The 13611-nt window shown below is 34.1% G+C and overlaps 1 protein-coding gene across 1 annotated transcript in view; it reads right to left on the bottom strand.

Annotated features, from left to right (window-relative positions):
• Window positions 1-13611, bottom strand: part of LOC149089607 (uncharacterized) — a 60353-nt gene that overhangs the window by 33291 nt on the left and 13451 nt on the right. Inside the window, exons 3-7 of the mRNA XM_089254728.1 lie at window positions 3919-4099; window positions 3094-3238; window positions 2817-2956; window positions 2446-2607; window positions 1041-1112 (exon numbers count right to left, since the gene is read on the bottom strand). Coding sequence (XP_089110854.1) covers window positions 1041-1112; window positions 2446-2607; window positions 2817-2956; window positions 3094-3238; window positions 3919-4099 — 700 coding nt within the window. The remainder of the gene's footprint in view (window positions 1-1040; window positions 1113-2445; window positions 2608-2816; window positions 2957-3093; window positions 3239-3918; window positions 4100-13611) is intronic.

Raw genomic sequence — 13611 nt, forward strand, 5'->3', positions numbered from 1 at the left:
AATAGTTTATCACAGTGCTTGGTAAGAAATCATCGGTGCTAAAACACCTACAACATGTCCCTTACGTTTTGTATGACAAAGATTAAAAGAGGGATTTTATCATTTTACTGAGTAAAGAATGTAGATTACAAAGAAGATGCTGCGAAAATAAAGTAAAAACTGATAAAGAAGCGTGAAATATATATATGGTCAGAAGCTTAAGGCATCTTCTTAGGTAATCGTTGGATCAAAAACCATTTTCATTTTTGAGAAAAACATAAAAATCTATGGAAAAAAAAAGGAATTTCCAATGTTTCTCTGAATGGCACATCGCGTCCTCCGCACTCATCCTGAAACATTCAAAGAAACCTTGGGTGCTTACCTAAAAGAGCACGCACCTTCACCAAGTGATTCTTAACTTGAAGCATCTTTATAAGTGAGAACACGTCTAGAAAATACCATGGAGATTATTTTTGGGAGCTGAAACGTGAAGATGGAGTGTGTATGGGAATATAAAAATAGGTAAAATATATTCATTTTTAAAATTTTAAATTTTACTTTATCTCTTATTTTATTTTGTGTAAAATGTACAGATACGTATCTTGTATTCTAAAAGTTATTTATAGTTTTTAAATTTTTTATCTGTGCAAAAAGTTCTCTTTCAGTCATTTTCAATATTCCCGTCACCTAATCAATGGTATAAACGAGAAAAACGCAAATATCGATTCCCTTTCCACAAAAGCAAAGTTTGAGAGGCCAAGAAACACAGAAACAACTTTTCCCAAGGATGAAAAGTTTTTGTTACATTGTGTTATCTCGGTATTCAGAAATGTATATATTTAAAGAGAAAGAAAACAATTTTTTATTTCATAATTTTCGGAACAAAAATGAATACGAATGATTTCAATGAAAATGAACAATCATAAGATATTACAGAAAGAATTTTTGAAAGGTTTCTTTATTAAAAATGAAGTTAAAAAATTCAGGAATATTGCGAAACAACATATACTCCGCTGGTTTTTACACAAAGACAAGCAGCATCAGCAAATATCATGCGTTACCTTTACAAAGAAAGACCTGTGCCACAAATAAGGCTTGTAGGCACCAACTTCATCTCTCGAGACTACGGACACCTGATTTGAAACAAAATTTATATCAATTTTTTAACACAATCTATATGATTTACAAATTTATTGATAGCTGGACGGATTAAAGTTACAGTGGCGTAAGCCTAATTTTCAACAAAGTCCAGAAATGCCATACAAAAATGCTGAAATTTTGAAGGAAAAAAATGAACTAAGTCGCAGCTTCACATTAGTTCGCCTCTAAATTATGAAATCCCGGAATGTTTAACATGGGAACCTATGACAACAATATTCCATCAAAACCTTCTTTTCTCAGAATGAAGATTATTGACTTACATCACTGTAACTTTAACCCGTCCAGCTGTGACTTATATTCATCAATTTAGAAGTCAAATTGCATTTTAAGATATAGAACAATAGAGCATTTCTTATCCGACGAAAATAGGTTTCAGTCGGTTTATAGAAAATTCGCTTTATCGAAGCAGAATTTTGAACCAGTCTGTATTACGTGTGTGTTTGATATAGGTATTTCATAGAAAAAAAAATTTAAATTATTTAAAAATTAGGTAAGTATATTGTGGACAAAAAAAAGGTTACGGATTTAATTTTTTTAAGATGAGAAAAACATCGCTCAATCTTTTAGAAATATTTGTGAAAAATATAAAGGAGAAAGATTTTATGTCCATTAACGTTAATTACGTTAATCAATAAATTTATTTTGAAGTTTCTTTTATAAAATTTTTCAATCAAGGAATTTATATCAAGTAGACGAGGATAAAAAGGGATGATTTATTGATGACCATGTAATAACGACGGAAATGTAGAAAACCAAGAACTTACCATTCGAAAATTAGCATAAATTCTAAGTACACCTAAAAGTAATTTACATGAATATTCGGAATAATTAGTTAGAAAATATATAATCAGATTCAAAATACATCTGAAACGCAACGAAAAATCTGAACTTTTAAGGCCTTGCTTGTCGCTTAGTTACTCAAAATAAATTACATGAGATGCTTTCGACTCATTTACATTCATTTCGCTAAAAACTACTAATGTAGGACAATCATTCGCTGATATAGATGTTGTCAAAAGCCTCCGGACGAGCTAAATTTTACGAGTACGGAACATTGTAGGCTCTCGAAAAATAACTCGCGGTGAGGAAAAAAAAATGGAGTAACTGAAACTATAGGAGGTTCTCAAACTTTTTTCTTTTAATAAATAACTTACCACTCGTAAATTTCAATCTGACCCACACTATTTTTCTTACTTTTAGAAAGAAGCAACTGATTGGATAGTACTACTGTACTATCTAAGTACTATCCCGGATAAAATTTTGTAATAATATTAATTCTGGAAAAAAAAGAGCTGTATAACTTACTTCATAGACGCTAGGGTTTGTTTTGGCAGTAGGGCTGGCTCTTACTACGATGAAAGTGTGCAAAAAATGGGATTTTATACAAGCTGGTGAGAACATCGTGTCGTCGGCTTCGAGGAAAGCTACACACACGATGTCATTGCCGATGTGCCTCTTTTTCTGGAGCTGGAATAAAAAAACCATTAAATTATTTTTTAATCATTAATATCCATGTTTACGCAATTTCTAATTTAATGAATTTAATTCTACGAAAACGTTTGGGATTTGTAGCAAATGGCATTAGGTTATGGTAAATGACGTAAGGTAATATGAAGCATAAATAAGAAATGCTTATAACAGGTAAATTGTTATCAGGGGAAAAGTAAAATTTGCACCTTCTGTGGATCATGATCTTCATGTGGCAGTAATGTTGAGACGTGGAACATGATTTCAATGTTGCGCCAGGAAGTATAGACTGATTCCGTTCCTGTTAAGTCATGGACGCAATCTAAGCCTCCTTTATATCTATCAAATCCTATTTCGAAAAACATATAAGGTACCAGAACTTATAAACTCGAATGATCTTTAATTTGCAGTATACGTGGTATTTGGGTATAGATGAATTTGAATGAAAAAATATCTGAAGAGAGAAGTTCATTTTTTTTACGGAACCTTTGAGCCTAATCCTGTCTCCGAGAATAGAAAGGAACTCGTCGAACATAGGCGTATGTTCTCTGTTTTCTAGAATCTGTTCCTCTGATGACTGACCTTCTCGAACATGGATGACACCGACCTTCAACTCCGTTTTGATGAACACCTACGTGAACAAAGAATCAATAATTGAGGTTAATATGAATTTGTAAATCTATTTTTATAATGTCATTGTTTATTATTTTATCATGCAATCAAATCATTTTCTCCATCACTATTCGGGATTTTAAGATTTGTACGTTAGCTAAATTCCCAAATTTTGGAAAAATTGGTATAGGTGCTTATACAGTAGATATCTCTTTTCACCCTCACCTCACGGTATGAGATACATTTAATTATCGTTCAAGTGTATCCCCCAATACATCTGCAAGCATCCAAGACTGATGAAGAGGCTTTCTGACAGATTTGGCCTGTCTTTCGCCACTACAAAAGTCTAGATTCATCAAATCATGGTTTGAAAGATGTTCATTTGAGGTATTGTTCGATGAAACATCAAATCGCGTTCGGAAAATTCGAGGTGATATCGAAGGCTTTGCGGAATAGGAAAACCCAGCAGCCTGGGATTCAAAAGAATTATGTACTGCTCCACGGAGTATATGGTAACTATTATACCAATTGCGTAAAGAATTTTTCCCGTATGCTCGTGAAGTCCATGCTATTTTGTGCTTCAGAAGTTCTGCATGCCAGTATGAGCGATACCGATTTTTTTTATAATTTTGTTTGCAATCGAGCGCATGTTTTTAAGCTATGAATTTTTGAGCACTGATAGATAGAGAAGACACTAACCTGGTCTAGCTTTATAAGCTCATCCGGAGTCGAGGAAAGTTGTCCAAGCACGAGTGGGGGCTTGAGGCCGGCTTCGCTCCCTAAAGATTTTACTACAGCTTCTCTATCGTACCGGTCAGCGCAAATGCATGATGCAGGAACGAGGCCGTGCAAACAGTAGCTGACCGTCCTCAGCATTAGCCTAGAGAAAAAGAAAAAAAAAGTTGAGCATTGTGACAAATTCTGAAAAAAGTCCCTCTTTTCGGTATAAATTAACTTCTTTTTAACGAATCCTAAAAAATAACCAAACCCCAATCAAATCCGAAAGTGTATGTACACCAATAAAAACCAAACTTGTTTTGTTTAAACCAAAGTTTGGTTTTTATTCGTGCGTAGACCATCAAGGTCCAGACCACCAAACAATGACGGGCCAAGCGTGGATCCATAGAAATGTGTTGGGAGGCGATTTATTGTGTAGATTCGTTTGATTTCTGTGTAAAATACTGAACACAGCAATTTTTTTCCACATTATTTAGCTCTTGGGGGGGGGGGGGAGTGATCGACCCATCGTTTCTCTCTGGATCATTGCTGTGACAATTGCTTGACACGCGGTACAATGACTTGCGGTAAATTTTGCGTTGCACTATGAAGAAACCCACCAGCAAACAAATTGGAAAAATTTGGTATTTTCTTTTGGTGAAGTACTATATTGTGCACTCATTAAAAAGCCATTATCGCCTTTGCTATTGCGACTTAACCAAAAAATGATTTTTGAGGTGTCTTTTATTACATTTTAAGGTTTGCATAACAAACCTTAATAATTAATAAGTAATAATTTAGAAATTAGATTCAATAATTAATCTAATTATTTAGAATAATTAGATTAATTTAGAATCACCCTGTATAAATAACGCATAATAATTTAACCATTTTCCTAGTATATTCTATTTCCAATTTCCTTGGAAATTTCACAAAGCTGAAAATAAAACGATGATTTCTCAGATACGGGAAAACAGCTGAGTATATTGTACCTTTTTAAAATAAAACTTTAGAGAAGAGAGAATCAACTTTATATTTATTTCATGAGTTTATCAATAAATTAAAAATATATATATTTGAAAATTATTTGTTCATGCTAGATTACAATCTTATATAGTGATCGCTTATAATATTATTCAATTATACAGCATCTCTTCAGTGATGATGGTAATGCTCAGTCTCCATCAGGATAGAAAGACATTCCATGCATTTCAGTTCATATCTATGAAAACCGCATCGATGCATCGATACATGGTGCAACAACAATGCATGTTGTAGAAATAAGTTTATTTTCGACTACATTTTTCCAGGTTTTGATTTGCACACAGTACATCATATCCAAATTATTTTCTATCTTAGAGGAATATTTTAGTGCATGACTTAAGCAACGTATGCATTTAAATGGAAGTAATAATATATTGAAAATAATGGGACAAAAATCGGTGAATTTTTAAAACTATTTTATATCCAGGGGTATTATAAATGTACGGTAATGTCAAATTTTTATTTTTTCTATTACTTTGAGTAACCTAGTGTAAGTCAAACGTAATTTAAAGTAAAGTACTTCATTTGTGTGATATTTATTTGAAAATTTACGTACGTAGCTTTTGCTTATGTAGTGATCACAAAATTAGCCCGCTTATTCGTGCGTAAGTTGTGCCAAGAGGCTGGACTTGAGTGTAACCCTTCTATCAGAAAAAGAATGTGACCGTATTTCTAATTTATCTAAAATACTTTTATAATGCATCACCGATTTTGTGTCATTCATCTTTTCATCGGACCGAAAAGCATCCATGTTAGCGCCAATCTACTGATGTTGGCGAAAAAAACTAGAAAATCTATTCTTTTTAGTTAAACTATCTCCATTTAAACCAACAGACGTTACCGACTAACAACGACGAGTATTTTTTGAGTTTCCAATCATCATGTATAATAATCAATATCTTTCCACGCAATTTAACTTAAACGTTTTTAGTTCAGCAGATACCTAATTTTAACTGATTTATTTAAGCGAATATTTAACTTGGGAATTACCCCTTTGCTGTACTAACACGCGCCATTATTATATCTATGAAAAATAAGACTTTAATACATAAAAAAAAGAATTTATGAGAGAGGAAATTGCGCAAATACATTTTGAGTAGGTAATACCTATTTATAGCACCATGCGTGGGATAGGTAACGACGATCTCGAGCGCGTACCGCGTGGGTATTTAATTTAATTAGAATATCGAATGTATAATTGGTGAAAAATCTCAAATCCTTTCAAAGCAGTTGAATCGGGTTAATTTTTTATTAATTTTATTGCTAAGTAATTACTTAATTTCCTCTTTTATCCCACGTAATACATTAATTACTTACTAAAACATCATTATGGTTATTATAAACCACTCTGCACAGGATGAAAAATACACGCATTTTCGTCGATGAAGACTTAATGCTATTTTAATAATAAGATAATTGAAATAATATTACAGAATATCAGCCCTTATTAACGAGGCACAGGCAGGGGGCGTATCGCGCAGATTCGACTTTGGAGCGGGGGGGGGGGGCACAAGGAATATCTTTCAAAGAAATTTTGAGTTACTAATCTTCAAAAAGGACTTAAATTAACAGAAATTTATTAAAATAGCACATTAAAGATACTTCCTCTCCATATAATCCAATTTTTTTAATATTATTCAAAATATTAATCATTTTTTCGTTGGCTTATGTGGGACACGCACGAATCCCCGCCTCCCGCCTGATTCCCCGGGGAGCACCTCTGATTAAAGACAGCAATAATAATCAAAGACTAAAATTGTTATAGTACCAATAAACGTTTAGAATAAAAACCTTATTTTTCAATGTAAAAACTATATTCCTTTTTCTGACCTATTTCCTGCGGAATTTCAATTTAAATTTAATTTTTGTATGCGCCATCTGTCGTTGATTTGCTTTGAATTTAGTTTCGGTTTTCGCAAATTGCAATAAAAACTTCAAAATGGTGTCGTAATGGCAAGAACATTAAATTCCTGATTTTAAATAGCAATTTGAGAGGAAATTATCCCAATAAGTGGTTTTGTAATCAATTTAATTAATTTCTCTAAATAAATATTAATCGGTTTCGCTCTCAAGATTAAAATGCTAACAGTATCAAAATGTGATATTAAAATATTATGTATTAGCATTTAATGCTGGAATTCCTGTTGTAAATACATTTAATCGCGTTCTAAATTAACTTTCATACGTGGCTGTGATACTTTTTTAATTGTAAATATATGGCTGTAATAATTTCTAATTGTAAATATATTGTAAAAGAGCCATTGTGTGTATGGTAATCAGAGCAATGGGGGTTTAATAAGTGGAAAAGAAATATCATTTTTCAAGTGCCATTTTTAAAAATTTTCATGTTCGACCATCTCTGGGCCTTCTCCTCCAGCATCGATAATTACGACATAATGTTTTCTGTGATAAATGGGTATCTTGTAGTGTTAGTTTTACTTGCCATGTCTTAAATAAACTAGTCGACTATATAGGGAAAGGGAACAGGTAGGTGAGGGTGAAAAGAGATATCTACTTCGCACCTACTCTCTTATCTGTAAAAAGAGAGAGAGAGAGAGATAGTATAATAGATAAGTGTATCTCTTATACTTATCTATTATACTATTTTCATTTCATTAGGTTTTTTCTTACTTTTCTACTTTTTCCTTCTTTTTTCTAGCATGCGGTTAGATTAGGACAAGGTTACCATATTCATCGCCGATTCGTCAAACAGGGACCATCCGAATTTCTTGCCGATCGCTTGTAAGCGAAGGGATTACATTTCTAGAGTGTTCTTACATGCAGTGAGATGGAAATAAAATTCATTAGGAATTACAATTTGAAATCAAATCAAATCAGATAAGACAAAAATTTCGTCCGGCGCTACGGACTTCCAACCTCACTCTACCGATCTGGTAGAGAACTTGGAAGAAATCTCAAGAAGGATTCTTCAAAAAACCCTTAAGTCATATTCTATGGACTTCTGCCTCTAATCTACTGAGTTAATGGAAAGCTTAGAAGATTCTCCGAGGTTATCAGACAATAGCTATCCAGTCACCAGTAAGCATTTCTGTTGTTGCCAACTTCGAGGCGCGAATGTGAGCCCATCTTCCCGTTAAAAATATCTCACCACAGAGAGCAACAGGCTTACAACGACAAAGTTATTCAATCATTACCTTCACTCATAGTTAGAAAAATTTATGGCAGATGGCAGCACACTACACATGACAAGCATTACACAGAAACAACCTTCACGTCAGGTTCACAACACGTATACGCACATTCAACTTGCACCAATTTGTTAGAAGTTCCTCAAAGTGATATGGATGAGGTGCGTGTGGGGTTTAGTAGCACATTGAACATAACAAGCATTACACAGAAACAAACTTCACGTTATATTCACAACACGTTCACGCACATTTCAACATGCACCAATTCGTTAGAAGTTCCACAGAAGAACATGGAGGAGATGCATGTATGGTTTAGTAGTCACCAGTAATGAGACCGAACAAAGCACGCCACACTATGCGTCCAAGACAGCAGTTTAGCACTCCTCGTAGTTCTGACTTGTTTCTGATGTTCTCGTCCGGATTCGAACCCGTGGACCTTGACGGTAACCTTTAAATCCAAGACAACAGACGGCTGTTTATTCTGACTGCGTGGCAAGTACAAACTCAACTTATGAGATGTTTGAGTTTGTAAAACTATGTTATGAAGATGTCATGAAAATGAGTCCACGCACACAAAAAAAAGTGAGAGCTTACCAACAAATTATTTCTGGAAGCTCGAGATATAGTTTCGTAAAGTAACAAGACTTGAACTCTCCTGAAATTCTACAGGTAAAGTGGAATTAATTTTCGCGAAATTGTGAAATTTCAGGCTGACTTCTGTAGGCATGACCATTACCTCGATTTTGTCAAAAAATTCTATTTCTCATCACACTACACACGCACACACTGATACACTAACTGACTTTCAAAAACACGGTCTGCTTTTTCTTCTTCATAGGTCTGTGGGGCCCATTTATAATCTCACTATTGGCCCCGGGGACGTCAGCCCCGAGCAACAATTTGATTCTGGTCTGGTCTGAAATCAAATAAGACATGGTTTCCCGGGCAAATGTAAGTAAAAATTGTCATGGAGGGATCGCCTAGGAATGCAACGGATATTTAAATGATAAAAAATAGTGTGATCTCTTTTTTTTTTTAAGATGAAATAATTTGAAGTAATTAGTAGTTGTAGGGGAGAGTAAAATCTCCATCGTAATACTTTGAGATGACGTAGAAATGTCTCAAAATCGGACAGAATTTCCATGAGATATTTCAGAGCTAAAATAATTTTTAAATGATGAATAAGAATTCCAACCGACTTGTTGTAACCCACGTGTGTTACCGTTCGTGTGATCCACGTGTGCAGCTAAAATGTGTTGAGACGACATGATGCTGTGATGTGATTGAAATTCAAATTTTGTTCTAAAATTTTCCAAACATTTTATTCAAAATTTTATTTAATGCTGTAAACTTTAAAAAAAAGAATCCTTGGTCTAATACCAATCCATTTTAACACATGGGTTCAGGGCCGGTCCTAGAAATTCTGCCACATGAGGCGAATAATATTTTGCCACCCTAGGACTATCTGAAAAGAGTTTTCTTTCTTCACCTCTATTACCTTGATACAAATACAAATACTATACAATGGTTCCCAAAGTGTTGGTCACGACCGTTGGTCCGTAACGTTGATGATTTAAGATGTCGCTTGAGAATTTCCTAAATAAAAACATTCTGTGAGAGTAAATATATCAATTCAATATAATAACTCTTTTTTGAAGAGGGAGAGTGGTTCCATAGTGTGGGCACACCTTTTTATATTTTTTTCTATGGGTATTGGAATGTGTTGGTTTGAAACTTCTGCCCTTCAAAGGGTTAACTTTGCTATTTAGCAAACATATATCACATAACGCATTAAAATTTTACATCAAATTTATAAAAAATAATTTGAGAAAAAATCTTATTCAATCAAGTATCACAAATGTGGTTTTGCTTACTTTTATATTATATATGAGAAAACATGGGAAATTAATAAATTAGTATTTATTCTGAATCCAAAGACAAAGTTTATTCAATGAAAATCCAAGAATCGCTTACCTCATTTCCTAGTTTTTGAAATCGTAATAATCCACATTATGTTGCCTATATACACGCGTAGCATAAAGCTAAGTTTTTCTTACCTTTTTATTTATACGTTGCTGCGAAATTTTCTAGCGAACTGCCCTCAGTTCATACGTTTGTGATCAGAGACATAGTACGAAGGAGGCCCGTGTCCTCCCCCAAGACGATCAAAAATTAAAAATATTTTGGGCCGCAGAGTATTGTAATAAAGTAGTAGTAATAAAGTATTGTAGTAAACTTGGGTAACACAAATTCTACTACAAGTTATTGTACCGCTTAATCATTGTTTGGTGGAGCATAACCTTGACAGTCTTTGCACCAATAAAAAAACAAACTCCAATTCAATCCGCAGGTTCATATGCCTCCTCGAATGGTTGATGGCACATATAGCGGCAAATCCGTTGGAAAAAATATGATTTTTTTTCGCGAAAGTGCTGTTCTGCTGTAAGAACACCCTCTACCGCCTTCGCAATTGCGATTCGACCGCACATTCTGTGACAAAAAATGTTATATTAGTTGTCTTATATGTCCTCTTGAAGTTTGTCCCATAAACTTAGAATCACCGTAAATTAGTAAGCATTACATACGAGAAACATCAATGAACTAAAACCCCTTGCGTGTTGCATGAAAAAACAATACAACATGATATTAATTATTATTTTATAACCAATAATACTAGTTGAATTATCAAGTTTGTATCGAAATTTCAACAGTTATATTTTGTGCATGGTGAATCAACATTAGTAAAACTCGCCCTTTCGCAGGTTTTACTAACGTTATTTTACCGTACACAAATAACAACTGTTAAAAATTCAAAGCAATATTGATAATTCAATCATGATATTTAAAATTTATATCAACCAATTCACAATTGATTATTTAATAACTAATATTATGTCGTATTTTTATTTTCATGCGACACATTGATGAAAATCCGATCGCTAATTTCAATGGAAGAATTGTAACAATTTTACTTAGGTCCCCCACCTGCATACGCTTCTGATAATAGGTTGCAATGATATTCAATCTGAGACTGAAACTGTAATGGCACTAATAATAATCTAGAATGAAAACGTCCGTATTCTTCAACAGATTACTTTTTACAGTCCATTTCTGCATAGTTCCGGCTTCAATTTGAATTTTTTCGAGCGCAATATCTGCCGTTGTATTGTTCTAAATTTATTCTGGGTTTTCACACATTGCAGTAAAAAATTTAAAAAGGAGTCATAATGAAAACTGTTTTGAATTTTTCGGTGTTTGAAAGTAATTTGAGAGGTACTTATATCTCTCAAATGAGATTTCGTAATTAATATAATTAATTTCTGGAAATGCATATTAACCGGTTATTTCTCAAGATGGAAATAGCAAAAATAATTTATTAACAGTAGCCTACATTATTTGGTTCAATACCGACTGTTCGTTTCAGTTTCAATATTAATTAAAAAAGAGTTTAAAGAGGGTTGATAATTTTTCTTAAGTATTCAAAATATAAATTTGAATTTCTTTCTTTTGTAGTGCCCTTGCATAAAGTGCTATAGCTAATAAAATGTATTGTTAATTCCAATTTGAAATCCAACAAATCAAACAAGATACTTCAAGAGATTTCCCGTATTTACAATGAAAATTAAGGACCTTGGATCGTCTAGAAATTCAACAAGATATTCTAGGGTTAAAATGATTTTGAAATAGTAATTAATGGAAAACAAATCCCCGTCGTAACACTTTGATGTGTCGTTGAAATGTCTCAAAACCGGATAGGATGCTATATTAAGAGCTAAAGTAAATTTTAAATGACAAACAATTGAGACAGTGATTCTCAACTGGCGTATCAAATTCCATTATGATACTACTGAAATTTATCAAGATCGAGCAGGCATTGATGGTGTGTTATAATTAAAATTCAACTTTCACATTCCAACGGGTGATGTGAACGTAGACAAAGGGAATCATTGATCTAAATACCATTCCATCTGAGCCAGTGTGTTGGTAACTTAGTTGTTTTCCAACTAGTTCTAGTCTTTTTTTTCGGCAATATAGTTGGAAAAATACCGATCTAATTTACTAGTTATTTTCTAATCCTTTTAAAAAAAACTTTCCTGGAGAGTTTAAAGAGGTTAAGAGATTGGTCCTTTTCAAATGCTTATTTATCTCCTGACAGTCGAGTGGTTAGGGAGCTAGCCTCCCACTGTGCAGGTCTAGGTTCGAATTCCGGTTTGGGCATGGGTGTCTACTAACGAATTCCCTGGATGGATTATGCTGATCCTTTGGGAATACGTGAGGATCACGTAAGTTTTAAAGAATAGAAAATCTGTGAAAAAAAACAAACTACTCCGATAAGGAGTAATTTTCACTCCGTGGGTCACCCAGGCACGACTCGCGGGACCTCATGTAAGTAGATGATGATGATAAATTTTTTACAGTTCCTTTTTTTGTTCGCTTATGGGAGACGGAGTGACACGAGAACCCTATGCCTTCCTCCTTCCATCTACGCGTATACGCCTTTGATTATAGGTAACAATAATAATCTCAGACTAAAATAGTTATTTACCAACAACAATCCAGAATAAAAACCTCCGTATTATACAGGGTGTTTTAAAACATAGTCACCCGATTTGAAATGCGTATACTACGAAAAATATTGAACATAGACACTTAAGATTAATTTTATATTACATGGCTAATCATAAAGTTTTTTTTTACAAACCAAATTAAAGGTACTGCTCAATATATTCACCTTGGGATGCACGGCATATGTCTATACGGTAGTCAAATTCGTCCCAAACTTTTGCGAGCATGTTTGCATCCGCTGCTTCGACGGCTGCTGTCAACGTATCTTTAGTTCGGCTAATGTAACTGGAAGGGGAGGCACATGAACGTAGCTTTTTGCAACCCAACAAGACGAAATCGTACACTGTGAGGTTCGGCGATCTTGGAGACCAGTGATGTTTAACTGAATCGTCAGGTCCCGTGCGGCCGATCCATCGTTTAGGAATGCGATTGTTCAAAATTTCTCGAACTTCCAAGCTCCAGTGTGGTGGAGCCCCGTCCTACTAGAAAATGAAGTCATCCGAATCAGTTTCTAACTGTGGGAAAATCCAATCCTGACAACACTGAAGTGGTGGCCGAAGGAAGAGCGTTAGCGCTACCTGTCGACAACTGCGTTAAACTCGAGATTTCTCCTCTTTCTACCTATACATAATTCGATCAAAACGGATTAAAAACTGAATATTTATGATTTTTTTTAAATCGAAAGATTCTTTTTGAAACACCCTGTATAAAAAGGGTTTTTTTTCTAGTTCGTTTCCGCGTGGTTTTGGTTTCAATTTTAATTTGTTTCAGCACCATCTGTCTCGTTCAGATGACTCAAATTTGGTTTTTGTTGGCACAAATTACTTACAAAAACGAAACCTACGGGACCTACAATTTATTGCCGATTCCGAAAGGCAGGTTTATTTTTTATGCTCATCGAAAGGTTGGTACGCGA

This window comes from Pholcus phalangioides, unplaced genomic scaffold (genome assembly GCF_987345545.1).
Source record: "Pholcus phalangioides strain wild (caught in Gottingen) unplaced genomic scaffold, Ppha-v1.0 ptg000001l_1, whole genome shotgun sequence".
NCBI lineage: Eukaryota > Metazoa > Arthropoda > Arachnida > Araneae > Pholcidae > Pholcus > Pholcus phalangioides.